At 43.2% G+C, this 23,983-nt stretch overlaps 1 protein-coding gene across 1 annotated transcript; it reads right to left on the bottom strand.

Annotated features, from left to right (window-relative positions):
- Positions 1–22,409, bottom strand: LOC120984069 (pinopsin-like). The gene is made up of 4 exons (XM_040413288.1): positions 22,082–22,409; positions 20,150–20,478; positions 6,210–6,455; positions 1–135 (listed from the first exon to the last, which is right to left on the bottom strand). Exons 1-4 carry the CDS (start codon positions 22,407–22,409, stop codon positions 1–3), a joined length of 1,038 nt encoding a protein of 345 aa, XP_040269222.1.
- Between the last annotated feature and the right edge of the window lie 1,574 nt (positions 22,410–23,983).

Genomic DNA, 23,983 nt, shown 5'->3' with positions numbered 1-23,983 from the left:
TTAAGCTGGTGCAACTTGATTGGGTTTGACATCAGTTTGTTTTTCCACTGGTCCAACCATAGAAATTGTATCCTCCTTTGGTGCGGATAGGTCAATGTGACCACATGTCAACAGCTCAACAGCACAACTGCGGAACTGAAGAGAAAAGCAATGTTATACATAGTTTTGTCTATTTAATATATACCTTAAATGGGTTGTTCCGCATTTCATGTCATATTCATTTTATAGATACTAAAAAATGAAACATATAACAAGATGTTAAGAAAAAAAGCTCCAGTAATGAGTTTTGACATTTAGGCTCCATTTACACATCCGTATAATGGGTCCGCATCCGTTCCACAAATCGCAATTGCGGACAAGAATAGGCAGTTCTATGGGGTGCCGGCCGGGTGTATTGCGGATCCGCAATGCACTACGGACGTCTGAATGGACCCTTACTGATATAGTATGGCACCACCTGGTGGTCAAAGTAAATAGCTACACGTCCATCTAGTAAGCATGCTCAATCATTCTCCCCATAGCCAGGTCTCTGCATAGTGATCCTCTGGTCACTGAAGAACAGCTAATGAATGGAGGATCACTACGCAGAGAGTGACTGAGAATGTGTGATCAACAGCACTCATCTCAGCATATCAACATTACTATATACTGTGAACAACAGGTGGTGCCATACATGCAATGTCTTTTGGGGCTCCGTTCCCCGTTCGCTGGGACCTGCACCTATCAAACAATGGGGGCATATCCTAACGATATGCCCCCATTGTCTCAGATGAGACAACGCCTTTAATTTTTATTACACACCCTTTAATTATTATTTTTTTTTAACAGATTTTTAGGACACATCAATCATTTTCTCTAACATTCACTTAGGAGTTTAATTGCTCATGCTTTGAGCAAACAATATGATTGAGACAGATCCTGACAGTCATCGTAAGGGCTTATCAGCAAAATACAGACTGCTAGATACTGTAAACTACGGACTCTAGTTAGCCAATGACGTTCAAGCTGGAAATCGTTAAAGGGAACCTGTCACCTAGAAAATGTATATTAAACCGCCAGCAGTACCTTATTGCAGCCTGCAGCATGATTATAAAGGTGTCTGTGTATTTTCTGTACAATGCGGCAAAAGTCTGAAAAAATACTTTTATTCAACTTGGTGCGCTATGTAAACGATAATCTTGAAGTCAGAGGGGCAGCGGCTTTCTCTTCTGAAGTCAAGCATGCCACGCCCCCTCTCCTGCCCGTTAGGGTTTGATTGATAGGAATTCCAATTCCTTCACCACTGGACGCTCAAACGTAGTCTTGAGCGTGCACTGTTTCCCTGCAGTGCCGACGCCTGCGCACTGTTCCACTCCGCTGTGAGGTAGGCTCAATGATATGATCAGGCACTCGCACATGAGAGCCTGCGCATGCGCGAGACTATGCTCAAGTGCCCAGCAGTGAAGGAATTGGACATCCTATCAATCAAATACTAAGGGGTGGGCAAGAGGGCGGGGCACGCTTGACTTCAGGCGAGAAAGCCGCTGCCCCCCTAACTTCAAGACTATCGTTTACATAGCGCACCAAGCTGAATAAAAGTCTTTTTTTCCGATGTGTGGCGCATTGTAAAGAAAAGACACCTTTATAATCATGCTACATGCTGCAATAAGGTACTGCTGGAGGTTTAATATGCATTTTCTAGGTGACAGGTTCCCTTTAAGAACAGGTTGTAATCTGCGAAATAGTGTTGAGCAAATTATTAAAAAATTCGATTTGGCTGCTTTGACGAATTTCACAAAGAAATTTGCTTCATGACGAATTACTTAGTTACGAAGCTCATTTCTTTGTAAGTAGCCGACGCAAGGACAGGGAACGGTGATTGCGCTGCCCCCCGTCACTGAAACCATCAGATACCACGTTTATCGCTGATTGCAGCATCTGAGAATAACAGTGAGGGCTTTCAAGGGTTAATCCACCACGGCAATCTTTATTGAAGATCCTGCCCGGTGCATGATGATGTCATCATGTTGTGTGGCGACGTCATATGTCACCATGCACAAGTTTGATCTTCAATCAAGATAGCTGCGGCGGCAAATGATTTAGGTGAGTATGTTTTTTTTTACTGCCATTTCAGGGTAAATTGATTTGTTACCACGAAGCATGAGGAAATTCGGCTTCATGGCGAATCAAATTTTCCCTGAAATTCTGATCGAAGTCCACTTCGAATACTTCGATTCACTCAACCCTACTGCTAAAGATTAAGAGGGAATCTGTAGGTAATTAGATTTTTGCTGGCACATTCCTGTTGTAGTTGTAGATCTCTCCTGCTTGTGGCAGAAGCATGTAGAGAGTGGAGCTTACGCTTGTGTGTAGAAGTTTTTGTAACTGAAAATTAGTTTCACTGTACTTCGATAAAATTAATTTTATTTAATAGAGAATGGTATAACTTCTAAATCACTTCTTTCAAAAAATATGCCTGAATCCACCTGAAAAAAAAAAAGTATTTGCGGCTTGGATGCGGACCCATTCACTTCAATAGGGGCGCAAAAGATGCGGACAGCACTCCGTGTGCTGTCCGCATCCGTTGCTCCGTTCCGTGGTCCACAAAAAAAATAGAACCTGTCCTATTTTTGTCCGTTTTACGGACAAGAATAGGCAGTTATATTAATGGCTGTCCGCGCCATCCGTGTTTTGCTGATCCGCAATTTGCGGACAGCAAAACACACAACGGTTGTGTGCATGAGGCCTAACTTGCAGTCCACTGCCTGTCATCAGGCAAGATCTGTCTCTGGTAACAGAGACTCAGAAGACAGTTGTCAGGAAGCGGGGCGTGTCAAAGCTAGTTGAGAGAGTGAGCCTGATAAACTGCCTCTACACTGCATCTAAAGATCACAGGAGCTGTGATTTATCCCTCATTATCTGTGAGCTCAAGAACTGAAAAAAAACATATTAGGAACTAAGGGAAAGGATATCATAGCAGTGCAGTTCTGGCAGAAGGTAGCCGCTCCCAAGACTATTCCTTCACAGTTATGATTGTACAAAGAAGCACAGCCATTATGCAAACTTTTTCTAAAAGCTCAGGTACACTTTAAAAAGGTTGTGCCACGAATAACACTTACCCTTTATCTGACTGCCAGGACCCCCTGTGATCACAAGCACGGGAATCCACAAGTGCAGCCAAATTTCCCTTATGAGAATGGAGTGGTGGTGTGCATGCAGGGTCAGGACAAGGTATTTTGGTGCCCGAGGCAGAGTAGGCAAATTGTGACCCCAGACCAGACCCCCAAATTAATACAGACCTCATGACAGACCTTAAAATTAATACAGACTTCAGATTAGTCCCAAATTCATACAAATCCCAGATAAAAGGCCAAATTTATACAGACCACAAATTCATACAGACCCCAGGATCATGTGAGCCCCCTATAACCTTCTTCCCTTAAATGGAGACCTCAGATCAGACCCCAAATTAATGTGGCTCCCTATAACCACCATCCCACCATCACTTAAATCAGATCTCAGATCAGACCTCAAATTCATGTAGCCCCTCATACAGATCCCTGCAGATCTCAGATCAGACCCCAAAATAAAAAATGACCCCCAAAACCTCCTTCCCTCAGATTCCTGCAGACATCAAAGACCCCAAAATACATGTGCCCCTCTTCACTCAGATCAGACCCCAAAATTCATGTACCCTTCCTAACTCAGATCTCTGCAAACAGCAAATCAGACCTCAAAATTCACATCCTCTCACTTAGACCAGACCCCAATATCATGTGCTTCCCACTCCAGATCCCTGCAGACTTCAGATCAGACTCCCACCCGCTGATCCCGGCAGATCTCAGATCAGATTCCCCCGAGATCCCTGCAGACCTAAGATCAGACTCCTCCCCAGATAACTGCAGATCTTAAATCAGAATCCCTCCCATCATGTCCATTCACACCTCAGATCAGACTCCCCCCACCTCCAGATCCCTGCAGATCTCAGATGATACTCCCCCCAATCACTGCAGACCTCAGAACAGACTCCCCCTGATCCCTGCAGACCTCAGAAATGACTCCCCCTCCAAATCCCTTCTGACCTCAGATCAGACTCACCTTCCAGATCACTGCAGATCTTAGATCAGACTCCCCCCACAGATCTCTGCAGGCCTCAGATCCGACCCCCCAGATCACTGCAGACCTCAGATCAGACTCCCCCAGATCACTGCAGATCTCAGATCAGACTTCCCCCCTTCAGGTCCCTGCAAACCTCAGATCAGACTACCCTCCCATATCACTGCAGATCTCATAACAGACTCCCCATCCAGGTCCCTGCAGACTGCAAATAGGCCTGTCCCCGGATCACTGGAGATCTCAGATCAGAATCCCCCCTCAAGATCAATGGAGACTTTAGATCAGACTCCCCCCAGATAACTGCATAGATGATCTCAGATCAGACTCCCCCCCCCCCCCAGATCACTGCAGATTTCAGATCAGATCAAACCTAGATCACTGCAGACCTCAGATCCGACCCCCCCAGATCACTGCAGATCTCAGATCAGACTCCCCCAGATCACTGCAGATCTTATATAAGACTCCCCCCCCCAGATGGACTGCAGACCTTAGATCAGACATCCCCCAGATCACTGTAGATCTCAGATCAGACTTCCACCACAGATCACTGCAGACCTCAGATCAGACATCCCCCCACAGATCGCTGCAGACATCAGATGAAACTCCCTCCCAGATTACTGCAGATCTCAGATCAGACTCATCCCTTCAGGTCCCTGCAGACCTCAGATCAGACTACCCTCCCAGATCACTGCAGATCTCCTATCAGACTCCCCCTCCAGGTTCCTGCAGATCTCAGATCAAACTCCCCTTCCAGATCACTGCAGACTTCAGATGAGACTCCCCCGATTACTCCATGTTTAAGAATCTCCCCCCAGATCACTGCAGACCTCTGATGAGACTCCCCCCCCCCAGATCACTGCAGACCTCATATCAGACTCCCCCCTCCTTCCCCCTAGGTCCCTGCAGACCTCAGATCAAAAAAAACAAAAAAAAAAACAACTTACCTCTCCAGCTCCGGACATCTATGTCTGACCTGACCCTGTAGGAGGGCAGGACACAGCGCAACTGCTAGAAGAAGAGCAGGGAGAGGTGAGTGATGACATACACTCAACGCTCCCTGGCTCACAGCTGCTGTGTACTTAGTGTTTCCATAATGGACACGCTTATTAGTAACGGTTGCAAAGTTATTTATTTTTTACAGACAAAAGTTTGCCCCCCTGTGGGTAGCAAGGTGGTTCCCTAGGCGGGCGGCTACCTTCACCTACCAATCGTCCCGGCCCTGAGCGCATGTGTGTCTACCCTTCCATTTGCTTCTATTGGACTGCCTAGTACAGTGCTCACAGCAGCTCCATAGAAGGGAATAGAGTAGAGGACGTATACGCACACCACCACTCCATTCTCATGGGCAGCTCAGTGCCACTTGTGGACCCCCATTCTCATGCTGTGGGTGGGTCAGACCTCCAGAGATCAAACATTTATCCCCTGTCCTGTGAATAGGGGATGTGTTTTTAGTGGCACCACCCTTTTAAACTTATTGATCAGAGCTACGAATGTGCTACATTTGTTATGTATTATACATAGCAATCTGGTCTAGAGATTGAGCTCTGTTGTCCCTTGCCCATTAACTTGCTGGGTACAGATACTGTACATTGTCTTTTATAAACCTCTTATATCCGCATTAAATCTAAGTTATTCACATTAAGAAGAAAATCTATTGAAAAGAGAATTTTTGAAGAATCGTTCAGCTCTAACTATAAACTCTGGCTGTATCTTGCTTTTACTTACATAGACATTATTTGTGCAGTAAGAACAGAAATAGCATATCCATAATATCAGTAATCGTTAGGACTGCTGCATACATCTGAACGGGGTTTGTAAAAAGCTATATACACAGTGCATACAGATACAGAACTCCATTCAAATGTATGAAACACATTCTCAGTTGCAGAAATAGCAATGTGTAAGTGTTCGCAATCAAACAACACTCAAGTAACACTAAGTAACATTAACACTCAAGTAACAATCAAGTAACGCTCAAGACTACATTTGAAAAGATTTCTGCATCCGTCTCATCAATTATTAAAAATAATAAAACAGTAAGAAAGAAACTTCTGGTGAAAGTTCTAAATGTTATACTATAGCAATGCACTGTGCACATATCATTAGGTCATTACCTGTTTGTTTAGAAAAATGTAGATGATTGGATTATAGACAGGACTTGTCTTAGCAAAATAAGTTGGTAGAGTTGCAGCGAGCGGATTAATGTAGAGGGTCGGTTTGATGACGACAATAAGAGCAAACACTGTATATGGCAGCCAGCATACAAGGAAAGCAATCACCATAAAAAGCACCATCACTATTACTCTTTTCTCTTCTTCCGGGTCTGTCTTCCCCCCCTGATTTTCAATTTTCCTGTTCAGCTGGGAAAATAAAGGCAATAAAAATGATGCTCAAATCTATATATGCACATGACATTTCTACCTGTTACCATTGCCATAGCAGTTTTATCAAAGTGTTATGACCATTAATTGTAGACATTTGATTGACATGCCTATAAATAATAGTTGTATATATAGTACTGTGCAAAGGTTTTAGGCAGGTGTTGAAAGAAGATATATATATATACTGCCCGTCCAAGAAAAAAGTTGCCACCAAAAATATTTTGTTGGACCGCCTTTAGCTTTGATTACGGCACGCATTTGCTGTGGCATTGTTTCGATAAGATTCTGCAATGTCACAAGATTTATTTCCATCCAGTGTTGCATTAATTTTTCACCAAGATCTTGCATTGATGATGGTAGAGTCTGACTGCTGCGCAAAACCTTCTCCAGCACATCCCAAAGATTCTCAATGGGGTTAAGGTCTGGACTCTGTGGTGGCCAATCCATGTGTGAAAATGATGTCTCATGCTCCCTGAACCACTCTTTCACAATCTGAGCCCGATGAATCCTGGCATTGTCATCTTGGAATATGCCCGTGCCATCAGGGAATAAAAAATCCATTGATGGAATAACCTGGTCATTCAGTATGTTCAGGTTGTCAGCTGACCTCATTCTTGGAGCACATACTGTTGCTGAACCTAGACGTGACCAACTGCAGCAACCCCGGATCATAGCACTGCCCCCACAGGCTTGTACAGTAGGCACTAGGCCTGATGAGTGCATGATGCGCCCATCCCTCTGGAACAGGGTAAATCTTGACTCATCAGACCACATGACCTTCTTCCATTGCTCCAGAGTCCAATCTTTATGCTCCATAGCAAATTGAAGCCTTTTTTCTGGTTTGCCTCACTGATTTAGTGGGTTTCTTACGGCTACACAGCTGTTCAGTCCCAATCCCTTGAGTTCCCTTCGCATTGTGCATGTGGAAATGCTCTTACTTTCACTATTAAACATAGCCCTAAGTTCTACTGTTGTTTTTCTTCAATTTGATTTCGCCAAACGTTTAAGTGATCGCCGATCACGATCATTAAGGATTTTTTCCAGCCACATTTCTTCCTCGAATATGATGGGTCCCCACTATCCTTCCAGTTTTTAATAATGTGTTGGACAGTTCTTAACCCAATTTTAGTAGTTTCTGCAATCTCCTTAGATGTTTTCTCTGCTTGATGCATGCCAATGATTTGATCCTTCTCAAACAGACTAACATCTTTTTCACGACCACGAGATGTGTCTTTCGACATGGTTGTTTAAGAAATGAGAAGCAACTCATTGCACCAGTTGGGGTTAAATAACTTGTTGCCAGCTGACAGATAATCGCCCATGCAGTAATTATCCAATAGGAGGCTCATAACTATTTGCTTAGTTAAATCTAGGTGGCGATTTCTTTTTTTGGACAGGCAGTGTATATATATATATATATATATATATATATATATATGCATCAGCCAAGCCAAGACTGCAGATCCTCAGCAGTCATCAGATTAGCCTTTATCAAGCTAAATAACAAGTGATATCTACAACTATGTTATAGTGTCTAAAGGCCCTCCCATTTAGATGAGGAGCCAATCAAACGGGTGTCACAACCCCCACTTTGTAAAAATCGCCAATCCAAAGTGAACCCTCATAAAGTATTGTATTCATCATAGTTGTGTATAATTAAAACAGTTGTGCACAATTAAAACACATGTGTTTACCTTATCAGAGGCGGTAGTCATCAGTGGTGCGCATGTCAAGAGACCCGGGTTCCACATCCGCGTCTCTACATCTCAACTGCGCATGTCAGAGCACACATCAACCAATGCCCAGGTGCCATGGTACGCAGTATCGCGTCATCATATCACTTGGCGATCATGAGATAATCACATGATCACTATTCAACTTCTGTCTATCTATGCCAATATACTCAGCTAAAAAGAGTCTTTCTGACCATGGCGACGCATTCATATAGCAGAATGAATCAATATGCACGTGCGCAAAAAACCACCCGATTGAAATCCATCTAATAGAGGATGCCGCGCACGAGCACAGGGATGAAAAGGATAAACTACTGCCGGAGGGATATACAGTATGTTCTCCGATTACAGACGTAAGTAGAATCTGGGTGTCTCGACTAGCCCACTGTACTCCGCAAATCACCTATAGACAATGACATAAAAAAGTGACAAGTTAAAATCAATTAAACAGTTAAAATAAAACAGACCCCATACTGAATCGGACATATATAATATGTATATTACTCCATACTACTCACATTGAACTCAATATTAGGCCAATAAGGTTGTAAGGCTTTCAAGGTAAATATCCACTTTAATTCCTTTCTCCTAAGGATTTGTTCTCGATCACCCCCTCTTTTCAATATACCCACCGAGTCTATCACACAGAATCTCAACTGGTTGACAGAGTGGCCACACTCCACAAACTGCTTAGCCACCGGTTTATCCAACATTGTTTTGCTGATTGTGCTCTTATGTTTGTTCATTCTTTCTCTAATTTCCATAGTGGTCTCACCCACATAAATTAGGCTACAGGGACATTGAATCATGTACACAACATATCTTGATCTACATGTATAGAAATCACTAATGCTGTAAATTTTGCCACTGTAGGAATGGACAAAGGTATTTCCTTTTATCATATTTCCACAGTTGTAGCAACCAGACAGCCGTGGTTCGGCTCAGTCTTAGGGAGAGCTGCAGCAGAAGGGACAGATAGTGTAGGGACAGGAATTGTTTTTTTTTTGTTAGAAAGGGTTTAGTGTTGAAAGGTGTTAGAGACCCAAAAGTCCTTTTAAAAACTACTGTTTTATCTAGCTGCAATATATATTATTAGCGCAACCTGCGCTAAATTGCGTGCAATTGTTTGGCCGCTGCTGACAGTGAAACAACCTCTGCTACATCTGTTGTGTTAAATTTGCACATCCTAAATATCTGTTACATTCAGTGCAATTGTTTGGAAGCTGCTGACAGTGACATTACCTGCGCTACATCTCCTGTATAACGTTTGTGCATCCTAAATATCTGTGACATTCAGTGTAATTTTTTCGCCGCTGGTAACAGCGACATTACCTGCACTACATCTCCTATATAACGTTTGCACATCCTAAATATCTGTGACATTCAGTGTAATTCTTTCTTAGCCGCTGGTGACAGCGACATTACCTGCACTACATCTCCTGTATAAAGTTTGTGCATCCTAAATATCTGTGACATTCAGTGTAATTTTTTCACCGCTGGTAACAGCGACATTACCTGCGCTACATCTCCTGTATAACATTTGCGCATCCTAAATATCTGTGACATTCAGTGTAATTTATTTGCGCATACATTTACAAAACCTGCACTACTGTACGTGTAACGAACTTACAAGCATATATATAATTTAATATACTCAAGGTGAGCAGTAAGGGACGGGGAAGTGGGTGTGCTGCTGATGGTGCACGCATAGGCCGTGGCCCTGGGCGCTGTAAAACTGTGCCTGCTACCAGAGCACAAAAAACACACTCATCCATGATACCTTGCTTCATGTCCCAGTTTGCACGGCAGCACAGGACACCACTCTCAAAGTCACACCAGTGCAAACAGGTGGTCGGGTGGATTGCATCAGATAATGCTTCCAGTCGGTTAAGCACCACCTTGTCTTCCACAAAGTCCAGTCTCAGTAGCCAAGAGTCTGGTCAACAGAATCCTCACCCATACTCCTTCCTCCCACCAAGGAAAGTCTTGGCAAACAAGTGATCCCACACTTGGATATTCCGAGGAGCTCTTTTCATCGCCATTCCTTGATTTGGGCCTATCGACAAGCCCCCTTGAAGAGGGACATGAAGAGATCTTGTGCACTGATTCCCAAACTCTTGAGCATCCACAGTCAGAAGAAGATGATGGTTAGGAACGGCAATTAGTGTTTCACGAGGTGTATGATGATGATGATACACAGTTGCCAATAAGTCAACGGCAATTAGTGTCTCAAGAGGTTGATGATGAGGATGAGACACAGTTGTCAACAAGTGAGGTTGTTGTTAGGTCAACAAGTCAGGAGGATGACCAGAGTGAGGAAGTGGAAAAGGAGGTGGTGGACGATGAAATCACTGACCCAACCTGGGAAGGTGGCAAACCGTGCAAGGACAGCAGTACAGAGGGCGCGGGATCCGCAGCACCGCAACAAGCTGGAAGAGACAGTGGGGTGGCAAAAGGGAGAAGGCAGGCCACACCAAACAGGCCCGCAACTGTTCCCCGGAGCACCCCCTTGCGGAAATCTCCCTTGCCAAGGGGTAGGTGTTCCGCAGTCTGGCGCTTTTTTGAGGAAAGTGCGGACAATAAAAGAATTGTCATTTGCAACCTGGGCCATACCAAAATGAGCAGGGGCGTGAACACTAGCAACCTCACCACCACAAGCATAATCTGCCACATGGCATCAAAGCACCCTAATAGGTGGGCCGAATGCCTGGGTCCACAATCAGTGTCTGCGGGTCACACCACTGCCTCCTCTTCCCCTGTGTTACATGCTAGCCAATCCCATGTCCAAGACGCAGGCCCGGATGCCTCCCGCCCTGCACCTGGACCTTCGCAAGCACCATCAGTTAGCACATGCATTTCTGTGTCCCAGCGCAGTGTACAGATGTCCATACCCCAGGCCTTTGAACGAAAGTGCAAATACCCAGCCACCCAACCACATGCCAAAGAACTAAATACGCACCTTTCCAAATTGCCGGCCCTGGAAATGTTGCCATTTAGGCTTGTGGACACTGAGGCTTTCCGCAGCCTGATGGCGGCAGCCGTCCCTCATTACTCAGTCCCCAGCCGCCACTATTTTTCCCGTTGTGCCATCCCTGCCTTACACCAGCATGTGTCCCGTAACATCACCTGTGCCCTGACCAACGCAGTTATTGGGAAGGTCCACTTAACGACTGACACATGGACAAGTGCTTTTGGCCAGGGATGCAAAATTTCCATGACGGCACACTGGGTGAACGTTGTGGAGGCCAGGAGCAAGTCATACCCTTGGATGGCACAGGTGCTACCGATGCCAAGGATTGCGGGCCCTACTTCCATCAGGATTTCCGCCACCACCTACATTAGTGGCTGCAACCCTCCCTTCTCCTCCACTTCCACTTCTGAATTTTCATCTTGCAGCACCAGTCAGCCATCATTCAGTAGCTGGAAGCAGTGTAGCACTGCAGTGGGGAAGCCGCAACAGGCCGTGCTGAAACTAATTTGCTTAGGTGACAAACAGCACACCGCTGCAGAGCTGTGGCAGGGTATAAGGGACCAGACTTAGCTGTGGCTCTTGCCACTCAACCTACAACCAGGCATGGTTGTGTCTGATAATGGCCGTAACTTGGTGGTGGCTTTGGAGCTCGGCAAGCTCACACACATACCATGCCTAGACCACGTGTTCAACTTACTGGTTCAGCGGTTTCTCAAAACCTCCCCCAATTTGCCAGAGCTACTGGTGAAGATGCCCCGCGTGCATGCCCATTTCCGAAAGCCATCTATAGCTGCTGCCGGTCTGGCAACGCTGCAGCAGCGCTTGCAATTACCAGCTCACCGACTGTTGTGCGACGTGAGCACGCGCTGGAGCTCCATGTTCCACATGTTGGCCAGGCTTTGCGAGCAGCAGAGGGCAGTAGTGGAATACCAGCTGCAACATGGTCGTCACCTTTACAGTCAGCTTCCGCTCTTCACAAGCGACGAGTGGGCATGGATGTCTGACCTCTGTGAGGTTTTAAGCAACTTTGAGAAATCAACACAGATGGTGAGCAGCGATGCCGCTATTATCAGCATAACCATCCCACTTCTGTGTCTACTGAAACGCTGGCTGCTCACAATGAAGGCGGATGCTTTGCATGTGGAAGAGGTGGAAATGGGGGAAGACAGTACACAGGGTGATAGCCAGAGAACCCTCAGTTCGTCTTCTCAGCACGAATTGGATAATGATGATGAGGAGGAGGAGCAGGAGACGGTTGACTCCGCTACAGAGGGTAGTACCTATAGCAGGTTTATTCCATCTGTGCGTGGATGGGCCAAAGAGGAGGAAGAGGATGAGGAGATTGAGAGTCATCCTCCTGATGAGGACAGCGAAGTCTTGTCTGTTGGGATTCTGGCACACATGGCTGACTTTATGTTATGTTGCCTTTCCCATGACCCTTGCGTTATAGGCATTTTGGCCAACACCGATTACTCTTTGTTCACCCTTCTCAACCCCCGCTACAAAGAGAACTTGTCATCCCTCATTCCTGTGGTGGAGAGGACGAGCAAAATAGTGCAATACCAGAAGGTCCTTGTGGAAAAATTGCTCCAAAAATTTCCAGCTGACAACGCTGGCGGAAGAGTACATAGTTCCTTGAGCAAGGGTGTGTATAATGCCCTCCTTTATGTGTAATAAATGGTGTATTGGAGTGCCGGTTCCTTGTAATTTTTGGCAGCCCTTTCACTAAGTACATAGGCTTTATGAGTGTAGGAGTCCCACTACCTGAACAATTGTGCCACAATGTGAATGAGGCCCTCCTTTTTATGTGATATACAAGTTGTATTGGAGTGTCTCTTCCTTGCAATTTTTGGCAGCACTTGCACTTTATATACAAGTAAATATACAGGAAAGAATGTTTCCTAACAATTTTCCCTCTAAAATTGATTTTATCTTCGGTTTTGTGCGTATTATTGTCAGTCTGTAAAAGTGGCGTACTACTTGGACAACATCGTTCCCAGCAGCGACCTGGGAGTCCAAGATGCATCCAGACATCATTCCTATGCTGTTCCCGAACCATTTCAGTTTTGTTTCCATCAATTTCTGACCTTTTCCTGTGAACCAGATACCCTCCCCTATTCAGAGCAGGGGGTGGCTGGTTTAATGCTCTGGTTCTCCCATTGACTTGCATTGTGCTCTGTAGAGCACCCGAGCATCCCAAAGTGTTCTACTCGAGCACCCGAGCACTTTGGTGTTCGATCAGCACTACTCAAATCCTTTTGTCTCTTCCTGTAATCCCAGACAGACTCAATCATGTTGAGATTACAGCTCTTTGAAAGATGTATCATCACTTTCTAGACTCTTTGCTCTTCTTTATACTTGATTTGATAACAGAACAAGATATGCCCATTAGGTCAGTCATAAATTACTTTTGTGGGATTTTCCTTCTCTTGTGTCAACTACTTATTGACATGCAGCTCTCTCTCTTTAATAAGTTCCTCAGCAGCTTCAATGTGTAGCCTTCAGTTTAGTGCCCCAGCCAGGTGTGTAATTTGCCTTTCTCCTGAGGTAAAAAAAAATGAAATGAAATGGTGCCATCATTCCTTCTTTATGTTTCAGATTTCCACGTGGCAAGTTCTCATGTTGAATGCTCATTCCATGCAAATTAATATGATTTAATAATTTTTCTTCACTTGCTGTGGAAAAAATGCCCTACATGATCTGCACAACTGGTTGCCTGTGAATGGTATTAGCTCCTGTGATTGCCTCACTAGCTCTATTGCTGATATACTGCTATCTGGATCTCTGACCACTGGATTGGACCCTGAATTTTCGGAGTCCTTTCGGACTTGATGAACTCTCTTGGTTTTGATCCTTGGCTACTCCCGGTTTCTTGTTAGTTCTGATTTGGTAATGTTCGGATTCTCCTTGTATTAACCTTGGCTTGGTATTTTTCTTGTTTTGGCTTTCATTTTCTGTCACTAGTCATTTGTTGTTTTGTCGAACAGTTGTGGGCCGCCACCTGGGGGTGGATCATGCAAATAGGTAGGGACTGTGGCAGGCGCAGCACTATGAAGTGCTTTTTGCGCTGTGGCATTAGAAGAATTTTGATATCTCTGACTTAGTCTAACCAGAATGTCTATTACTCTGTAATTCCTCTAGCGCCGTTCTATGGAAACAGTAGGATTAAAGAGCACACCAAATGCTTGAAATAAATTCTTTATTAACTCCGCAGCAGATAGTCCATGTACATAACATGTGTTGAAAACATATCACAAAATGGAGGTATGATTAAGATGGTGGTTCAACTGTTTAATCTTGTCATTCAACATAAAATGGTGGATATATCTCTCTCTTGAGTATCTGTACTCTAACTTTTAGGTTATTTAAGCACTTTATGATCTCTCTGAGAGGTATATCTGAGGTCTAACTAATAGTTCTGCTTGCAGTATGCAGTTAGCAGTGACTATTTGCAGACTGAAAACTACAGTTGCAAACTGTGAACTACTACAAATACCATGCAAACATATTGCAATCCAAATTGCATTTAACCATACCAGATCATACTTAACCAATCTGCAAATAGTTACTGCTAATTGCATACCGCCATTTTGTGATATCTTTTCAACACGTGTTTTGTACATGGACTATCTGCTGCGGAGGCGGCAGTGTTATATATGAAAAAAAGTTGAAGTTAATAAAGAAGTTATTTTCAAGCATTTGGTGTGCTCTTTAGGCTACTTTCACATGAGCGTTCGGGTGTCCGCTCGTGCGCTCCGTTTGAAGGGGCTCACGAGCGGCCCCGAACGCATCCGTCTGGCCCCAATGCATTCTCAGTGGAGGCGGATCCACTGAGAATGCATCCGCCTGCCAGCGCTCAGCCTCCGCTCCGCTCAGTGAGCGGACACCTGAACGCTGCTTGCAGCGTTCGGGTGTCCGCCTGGCCGTGCGGAGGCGAGCGGATCCGTCCAGACTTACAATGTAAGTCAATGGGGACGGATCCGCTTGAAGATGACACCATATGGCTCAATCTTCAAGCGGATCCGTTCCCCATTGACTTACAATGTAAAGTCTGAACGGATCCGCTCAGGCTACTTTCATACTTAGAAAATTTTCTAAGTTTTAATGCAGACGGATCCGTTCTGAACGGATGCGAACGTCTGCATTATCGGAGCGGATCCGTCTGATGAAACATCAGACGGATCCGCTCCGAACGCTAGTGTGAAAGTAGCCTAAACCCTACTGTTTCCATAGAATGGCGCTAGAGGAATTACAGAGTAACAGACAGTCTGGTTAGACTAAAAGTCAGAGATATCAAAATTCTTCTAATGCCACAGCACAAAAGGCACTTGATAGTGCTGCGCCTGCCATAGGGATGGTGTCTTTTCTGGAGTTCAGGGCTCTCTGTTACATGCCGTGACACTGAAGATCTTATCAGCTGTATACAGGATCATAACCCTTTGACAAGTAGAACAGAGAGGAGGATGAGGCAGCTCTTTACCTCAGTGTTGTGAAGTAACTTGTACTGCTGTCTGATAGGTTTTGTGTGTACTAATAGGATGGCAGTTATTTTATTTTCCCTGATCATTGCCCCATAGACAAAAGAGCCATTATAACTAAAGAAAGATATTTGGGAATATATTTATAATAAAGTAATATTTAACTATTTTCAGTAATTTTATGTATTTCTGGAGAATCTCTTTATATACACAAATTTCAAATACCTCTAGGCTAATTACAAGTAATGCATGGCTCCTTCCTCACAACTCAAAGTAAATACAGACTCTAGACACCAAAGTATATTCACACTCAGTGACCACAAAATAAACTCTGTCTCCAAATACAAACCACTGAGGCAAAAACAAACACAGACACCCCCTCTCCCCCACACACACCAAAAGAAAAACAGACTTCATGATAGATTTAGGAATAAATACAATAACCTCAGGCCAGAACCCAAAAATATATAAACACAGACCTGACACCACACATACTACGACTTTAGAATCCAGACCCACTACGCTAATGCAGATGTCAGAAATAAATACCATATATCATATCCCATAAATAAAGACCCCAGACCAAACACAATCTAATATATAAAGCTTAGTGTATGTATGTATGTCCGCTAAACAAATCCGCACCATCGCATTTACAATCATGAAATTTGGCACACCGGTACATCAGGTGTCCGGGAAGGTGTTAGACAGGGTCTTAGCTCTCTAGCACGTTCCATTCCTGATATATTCCCCCAAAAATGCAAATATGGCACCATCACATGACCTACATTAGCCAATAGAAGCCTGCAGGTCTTTCTCCTTATATCTCAACTGCCATACACACGGTCACATGACGCTTATCAGCCAATAGAAGCTTGCAGGCCCTTAGTCTCCACATAAACACAGTTTCACACCAGGTTTCCATAACAACCCAGCCATTTTTCTTCACTGCTGTAGGTCAGCTTTAAAGGCACAAGGTGTGTGTGTGTATGTATACATGGGGAGAGGTACACTGAATCTTTGCCTCATGTGATACATACGATATGTATTGTCCACACAATTTCCTTCTCCACTGTCAGAGAAATATAGCTACATACTTCTATGAATCTAGAAGTAGGGATGAATGAATGAAAGGTGTTTGCACCACTTCACCTCCTTCTCTATGAGATGACTAAGCTAGGGTGGAGAGGAGGAGAAGGGAGCAGGGAAGCTACTGAGCATGTCCACCACTGAATGCAGGAGAAGGTGGACCAGAAGAATAAACAGCAGGGGGCGCTGCCAGAGGAAAATGGAATGTACATCACGAAATGAGAATCATTTTACTGCATGTACATTAAAGTAATGCTTCATTTTCAGTTCCCTATTCATTGCATAGCAATACTTTTGATGGGATTAAATATTTCAATTACTATCTCCATCTAATTAGGGCAAATGGAAGATTCATACTGTACAAATTCCTTTGCCTATAGTTTTGTACAATGCATTCGGAACACATACTGTATGAAAATGGATTCATAAAACATTAATTGTTCAAATTAGAGATAGGCACATCCAAATATTTGGGTCACTTGGAAAATACAATCGTTTTATTAAACATCCGATAACATAAGAATATAAAAGAAATATACTAAAAAACATATACGTAAAAACCTATTGGCTCTCGCCACAGGGCAATAAAACAAGGAGATGAGTATTATAAAATCACCAAGCAGTAATGTGCAATGACAAAACAATGGTCACATATAAATATATGGGATGAACTGTGGACTCCAATCTATAAATGACAAATCAAGATTGGATCTGATACATTGTCTCTCCAGGAATAATACAAGTTGGTTGTGTGGTATGCGTCCTAACACTGACATCACTCAGTGTTTTCCCCAAGATTTCATAAAGTGGGGATATTAGATATATTGTTGTTACTCGTCCACTTTAAATTAACCCCAGATCTCTACAAATTATTCTTTCGGAGTATCGGAATAACAGGGTACTCACGGTTGATGTAACCAAACTGCGGATAGAGTTGCACGCTGTGTGGCGTCCCACCTGTATTCAGCGTGACTGTGGTTCTTTTGTGCAGTAAGTCTCGGGAGTTATTACGGGATTTTGGAGTGTTCACCCTGTTCAACTTGCCGGCTTTCAATCCTGGGGTCTGTGGATCGGTGGACAGCTGTTCCTTGTACTTAATCAAGCTTGTAAGCACGATTTTGTGGGTAAAGTTCTGTATGTTCTTTCAGTTGCGCAAATCTGTAGCTGTTTCTTCAGAAAATACTTGGGCACTTCATAGATACTTCATTAAAACCAAACGCGTTTCGGAGTGTATATAATTTCTCACTCCTTCTTCAGTGGTGCTTTAAAGGCACAAGGTGTGTGTGTGTGTATGTATACATGGGGAGAGGTACACTGAATCTTTGCCTCATGTGATACATATGATATGTATTGTCCACACAATTTCCTTCTCCACTGTCAGAGAGATATAGCTACATACTTTTATGAATCTAGAAGTAGGGATGGATGAATGAATGAAAGGTGTTTGCACCACTTCACCTCCTTCTCTATGAGATGACTAAGCTAGCGTGGAGAGGAGGAAAAGGGAGCAGGGAAGCTACTGAGCATGTCCACCACTGAATGCAGGAGAAGGTGGACCAGAAGGATAAACAGCAGGGGGCGCTGCCAGAGGAAAATGGAATGCACATCACAAAATGAGAATCATTTTACTGCATGTACAGTCGTGGCCAAAAGTTTTGAGAATTACATAAATATTGGAAATTGGAAAAGTTGCTGCTTAAGTTTTTATAATAGCAATTTGCATATACTCCAGAATGTTATGAAGAGTGATCAGATGAATTGCATAGTCCTTCTTTGCCATGAAAATTAACTTAATCCCCAAAAAACCTTTCCACTGCATTTCATTGCTGTCATTAAAGGACCTGCAGTGCTAAGATCATTTCAGTAATCGTCTTGTTAACTCAGGTGAGAATGTTGACGAGCACAAGGCTGGAGATCATTATGTCAGACTGATTGGGTTAAAATGGCAGACTTGACATGTTAAAAGGAGGGTGATGCTTGAAATCATTGTTCTTCCATTGTTAACCATGGTGACCTGCAAAGAAGCACGTGCAGCCATCATTGCGTTGCATAAAAATGGCTTCACAGGCAAGGATATTGTGGCTACTAAGATTGCACCTCAATCAACAATTTATAGGATCATCAAGAACTTCAAGGAAAGAGGTTCAATTCTTGTTAAGAAGGCTTCAGGGTATCCAAGAAAGTCCAGCAAGCGCCAGGATCGTCTCCTAAAGAGAATTCAGCTGCGGGATCGGAGTGCCACCAGTGCAGAGCTTGCTCAGGAATGGCAGCAGGCAGGTGTGAGCGCATCTGCACGCACAGTGAGGCGAAGACTTTTGGAAGATGGCCTGGTGTCAAGAAGGGCAGCAAAGAAGCCACTGCTCTCCAAAAAAAACATCAGGGACAGATTGATCTTCTGCAGAAAGTATGGTGAATGGACTGCTGAGGACTGGGGCAAAGTCATATTCTCCGATAAAGCCTCTTTCCGATTGTTTGGGGCATCTGGAAAAAGGCTTGTCCGGAGAAGAAAAGGTGAGCGCTACCATCACTCCTGTGTCATGCCAACAGTAAAGCATCCTGAGACCATTCATGTGTGGGGTTGCTTCTCATCCAAGGGAGTGGGCTCACTCACAATTTTGCCCAAAAACACAGCCATGAATAAAGAATGGTACCAAAACACCCTCCAACAGCAACTTCTTCCAACAATCCAACAACAGTTTGGTGAAGAACAATGCATTTTCCAGCACGATGGAGCACCGTGCCATAAGGCAAAAGTGATAACTAAGTGGCTCTGGGACCAAAACTTTGACATTTTGGGTCCATGGCCTGGAAACTCCACAGATCTTAATCCCATTGAGAAGTTGTTGTCAATCCTCAAGAGGCGGGTGGACAAACAAAAACCCACTAATTCTGACAAACTCCAAGAAGTGATTATGAAAGAATGGGTTGCTATCAGTCAGGAATTGGCCCAGAAGTTGATTGAGAGCATGCCCAGTCGAATTGCAGAGGTCCTGAAAAAGAAGGGCCAACACTGCAAATACTGACTCTTTGCATAAATGTCATGTAATTGTCGATAAAAGCCTTTGAAACGTATGAAGTGCGTGTAATTATATTTCACTACATCACAGAAACAACTGAAACTAAGATCTAAAAGCAGTTTAGCAGCAAACTTTGTGAAAACGAATATTTGTGTCATTCTCAAAACTTTTGGCCACGACTGTACATTAAAGTAATGCTTCATTTTCAGTTCCTTATTCATTGCATAGCAGTACTTTTCGTGGGATTAAACATTTCAATTAGTATCTCCATCTAAATAGGGCAAATGGAAGATTCATACTGTACAAATTCCTTTGCCTATAGTTTTGTACAATGCATTCGGAACACATACTGTATGAAAATGGGTTCATAAAACACTGTATGTACCTTATGCAATGTGAGCAGTATGCTTCCATATGAAAATACGATTATTGCTACAGGAATAATGAAGCAAGTCAGAAAGTAGGCAATCAGGTAGCTGTAGTTACTCCAGGATCTTTCCTCCCAGCCAATTGAGCAAGAAGTCTGAACACCTTCAGGTCCATAGGAACTCCAGCCAAATAGTGGTGCTATAGCCCAAACAAGACAGAAGAGCCAGATAAATGCCAGGCCTTGATAACCTCTCTGAATGTTAAGCTTCAATGCTCCTACTGGCTCGCAAACCACACTGTACCTCTCAAACGCCAACATTGTCAAAGACCAGAGGGACACAATTCCTGTAATATAATGACAACAGTTAAGAAATAGTTGTTAAAAACATGCATCATGCACACTTAGCATGCTGAGTTTTTTAAACTGAAAATGTAGTTACCACTAGAGGGCGCATTTACAGAACTGAATGCTAAAGCACGTAATTGAACAGCTTTGAGATAAAAGGCTGTTACCCTCGTGAAAGGTTTAGAAATTGTCAAGTAAAATATTGTTAGACGTATGTAAGAAGATATTATATGTATGCCTTTATAATGTATAATTCACATTACCTATTTATTTTCTATATGATTTTACTAATATGTATGTAACAAGCAGGACAGCGTCAGTATTGTAGAGCAGAAATGTAACTCTGAGCTAGAGCGCTGTACCTTCAAGCACAACAATAAGGCCTCGTGCACACGACTGGATGCATTTTGAGGTCCGCAAAGTGCAGAACTTTGCAAGTATGCATACCACCTGTGTTGCATCCACATTTTTTGCAGACCTATTGACTTCAATGAGTCAGTCGTTTGCATTTTACTGCCAAGGATATGTATAGGATATGTTCTATCCTTTTGCGGAAGGGACACACGGATGCAGAAAGTACATGAATCATTTGTGTTTTTTCCACATCTGTAAGTCTGTTCTGCAAAAAGATAGACTATGTCCACAGCATGCGGACCATGGACCCATGGAAGTCAATGGGTCTGCAAAAAAATGCGTACAGCACACAGATCGTATCCGTATTATGAGATCTGCAGTTTGCGGACCGCCAAGCAGACACGGTTGAGTGCATGAGAACTAAAGGTGAGTTCACATCACCGCTATATATTTATGTTCTGCTCTATTAGAGAGGTAGATGTGAAGAAACCCTAAGGGCTGTTTCACACGAGCAGATGCCGTGCGTGACATCCGCTGCGTGAAGGACAGCCAAGCCCCGCTCTGGACAGCAGAGACACGGACATAACATGACTGATAATGCTCCGTGCCTCTCTGTGATCTTTTTACTACAATATCACAGTGAGATAAAGTTGTCACCGTCATTTTGTAGTAAAAAGATCACAGAGAGGCACGGAGCATTATCAATCATGTTATGTCCGTGTCTGCTGTCCAGAGCGGGGCTTGGCTGTCATTCACGCAGCGGATGTCACGCACGGCATCCGCTCGTGTGCCCTAAGTCTTTCAATTAGAACCTTCATTGTCTTCTTCCAGTGGATCAAATTCTGCGCTGGACATGTGGTAGAGGACAGGCGACTGGGACAGGTATAATAACCATACTATAAAAAAAGCTGTGCACCTATGTGATCACCCCATGACAAGTATTATTATTATTATTAATATATAACTTTATTTAATAAAACTTTAATATCATTTTTATGAAACATTTATGACCAGAGTCAGGAGAGAGACCTGAGTTGTTCATGTTTTTAGCTTATAGTGATTTGTCTAAATCAACCTCACGGGAAGGTGTATTGGGTCTGTACTACTTCTGAACCTCTCAATTTAAGCCAAAGTATTCCCATTCACTGACAGCAAACAGAGATCTTTGAAAGAGTGATACACAAAGAGCATATGACATCACGTAAGAGAACCAAGTAGAAAAATGTAATCACTAGTGGTAGTACTTACCAAAATAGTTGACGGCAAATCCTTGGAAAACACAGAATTTTTCGCCCAGGTAAAAATAGCCATGGTAATTGGTGCTGACCACTATAGTGGTACCACACAGTGTCATTAATAGGTCCGAAAAGGATAAGTTTAGTATGAAAATATTGATAGGATTGCGGAGTTGTGGATATTTCATGGTTACTAAAATGACCAGCAAATTGTTAAAAATGGAAAATACAGCGTTTAGGAACATAAGGAATGACAAAATGCTATATCCAGATCTGGGGAATATGGTGGGCTTTGCTGTGAAGTTTTCCATTAGGTCAGCTGTAGATGTATTGAAATACATATCGAACAAGAGCTTCTTTTCTCCAGACTCCTTTGCATTCAGGGTATTACAGCTTCTGCTCTTCTTGCTTCTCAGCTGTCATATTCAATCTGCTTTTAGGTTTATTGTTTTGTATAGGATAAAGAATGGATCCATCTTTTAATTAAAGTGACATCTGTCCCTATCAGCTCCTTTATATGGATACTTGTATTAGGAGCTTACTTAATCAGATTATATATAGCTTCAGGAGAGATTCATTTAATAATAGTACAGTATATCACTCTACATTTTAGGATGGCTAAATATATTACATAATAGGATTTATGTAAGAACACAGAAGTATTAATTTTGTTCTTTTGTTATATGGTATACATTTTAGTCAACTTGTCACATCAGTATCTTTTATGTTTAAAGGGGTTGTCACATCAATCTTATTTACTTTTAACCGGGTCTTTCACTTTTTTTTCTATTTCATTCTGTTCAAGTATCTTGTCTCGTTCTTTATTTCTTGCTCCTTCCTCAACTTTCTATTATTTTTCTGGTTTGCTCATTTGGATGCATTATAGGGTATAAGGCCTTTAGGCATCGTGCACAAAAACATATGTATTTTGCGGTCCGTAAATTGCAGATTTACAAAATACGGATACTGTCTGTGTTGCATCCGCATTTTATGTGGACCCACTGACTTCAATGGTCCCGTAGTGTGCATTTTGGGGCCAAGTACAGGACATGTTCTGTCTTTTTGCAGAACAGACATACGGATGAGGAAATTATCCATGTGCTTTCCGCATCTGTATGTCTGTTCCAAAAAAAAGATAGAATATGTCCCCAAAATGGGAACCACAGATCCATTGAAGTCAATGGGTCTGCAAAAAAAACTGTGGCGGCACATGGACTACATCTGTATTTTGCAGATGAGCAATTTGCGGAGTGCGAAACAGATATGGTCCTGTGCATGAGGCCTTAAATGTATGAGAATGCTCCCCATTCTCCCCATGTCTCATCCTTGACCCTGGTTATTAGAGATGAGCGAATCGATTCTAAATGAATGAAATTAATCTTGAATGTCACAATAATTCAGATTACAGGCAAATCTGTATCTTTTGCCATTCAAAATGGAGTCCACTATTTTAGAGGTCAGAAGACCTGGCAACAAAAAGGGATAATTTGTGGACCATGTTTTATTTAAAAAATAAAAACAGACAGTGCAGTGTGTTTTTTACCACCCGCTACCACACATTTACCCTTAGACATACAGTATATGTACTGTCACTTTGGCATTACTAGTGGTGTTAAAGTGCTTACAAGGGTCTGGATACAATCCTAGTGTAACGGTCGCGTACACACACACACACAGGGGGAAGGGAAGTGACCACTGCGCTCCACCCTTACCCCTGGCCCTGCCTACTTGCCTCGCGAGTCCTAATGACAGGGGACAACTGGACGGCAATCCCTAACTTGGAATAAGTGCAGGGATGACAGACAGACAAACAACAGGATGTGAACGGACCGAGTCAATACCAGGAAAGCTACAAGGTACAAATGGAGCAAGCAGAGAATTGTCAGGAGAAGCCGGGGTCATAAATACCAGGAGA

Source organism: Bufo bufo, chromosome 1, assembly GCF_905171765.1.
Source record: "Bufo bufo chromosome 1, aBufBuf1.1, whole genome shotgun sequence".
Taxonomy (NCBI): Eukaryota; Metazoa; Chordata; class Amphibia; order Anura; family Bufonidae; genus Bufo; species Bufo bufo.
This window is presented reverse-complemented; position numbering and strand designations above follow the sequence as displayed.

Excerpts from the sequence above, each read along its gene's own strand:
- LOC120984069 (XM_040413288.1), bottom strand. The coding sequence starts at position 22,409 with ATGTATTTCAATACATCTACAGCTGACCTAATGGAAAACTTCACAGCA. Across the intron at positions 6,456-20,149 it reads TACTGCTCACATTGCATAAG|CTGAACAGGAAAATTGAAAA; the intron begins GTACATACAGTG and ends TTATTTTCCCAG. Across the intron at positions 136-6,209 it reads ACATTTTTCTAAACAAACAG|TTCCGCAGTTGTGCTGTTGA; the intron begins GTAATGACCTAA and ends TTTTCTCTTCAG.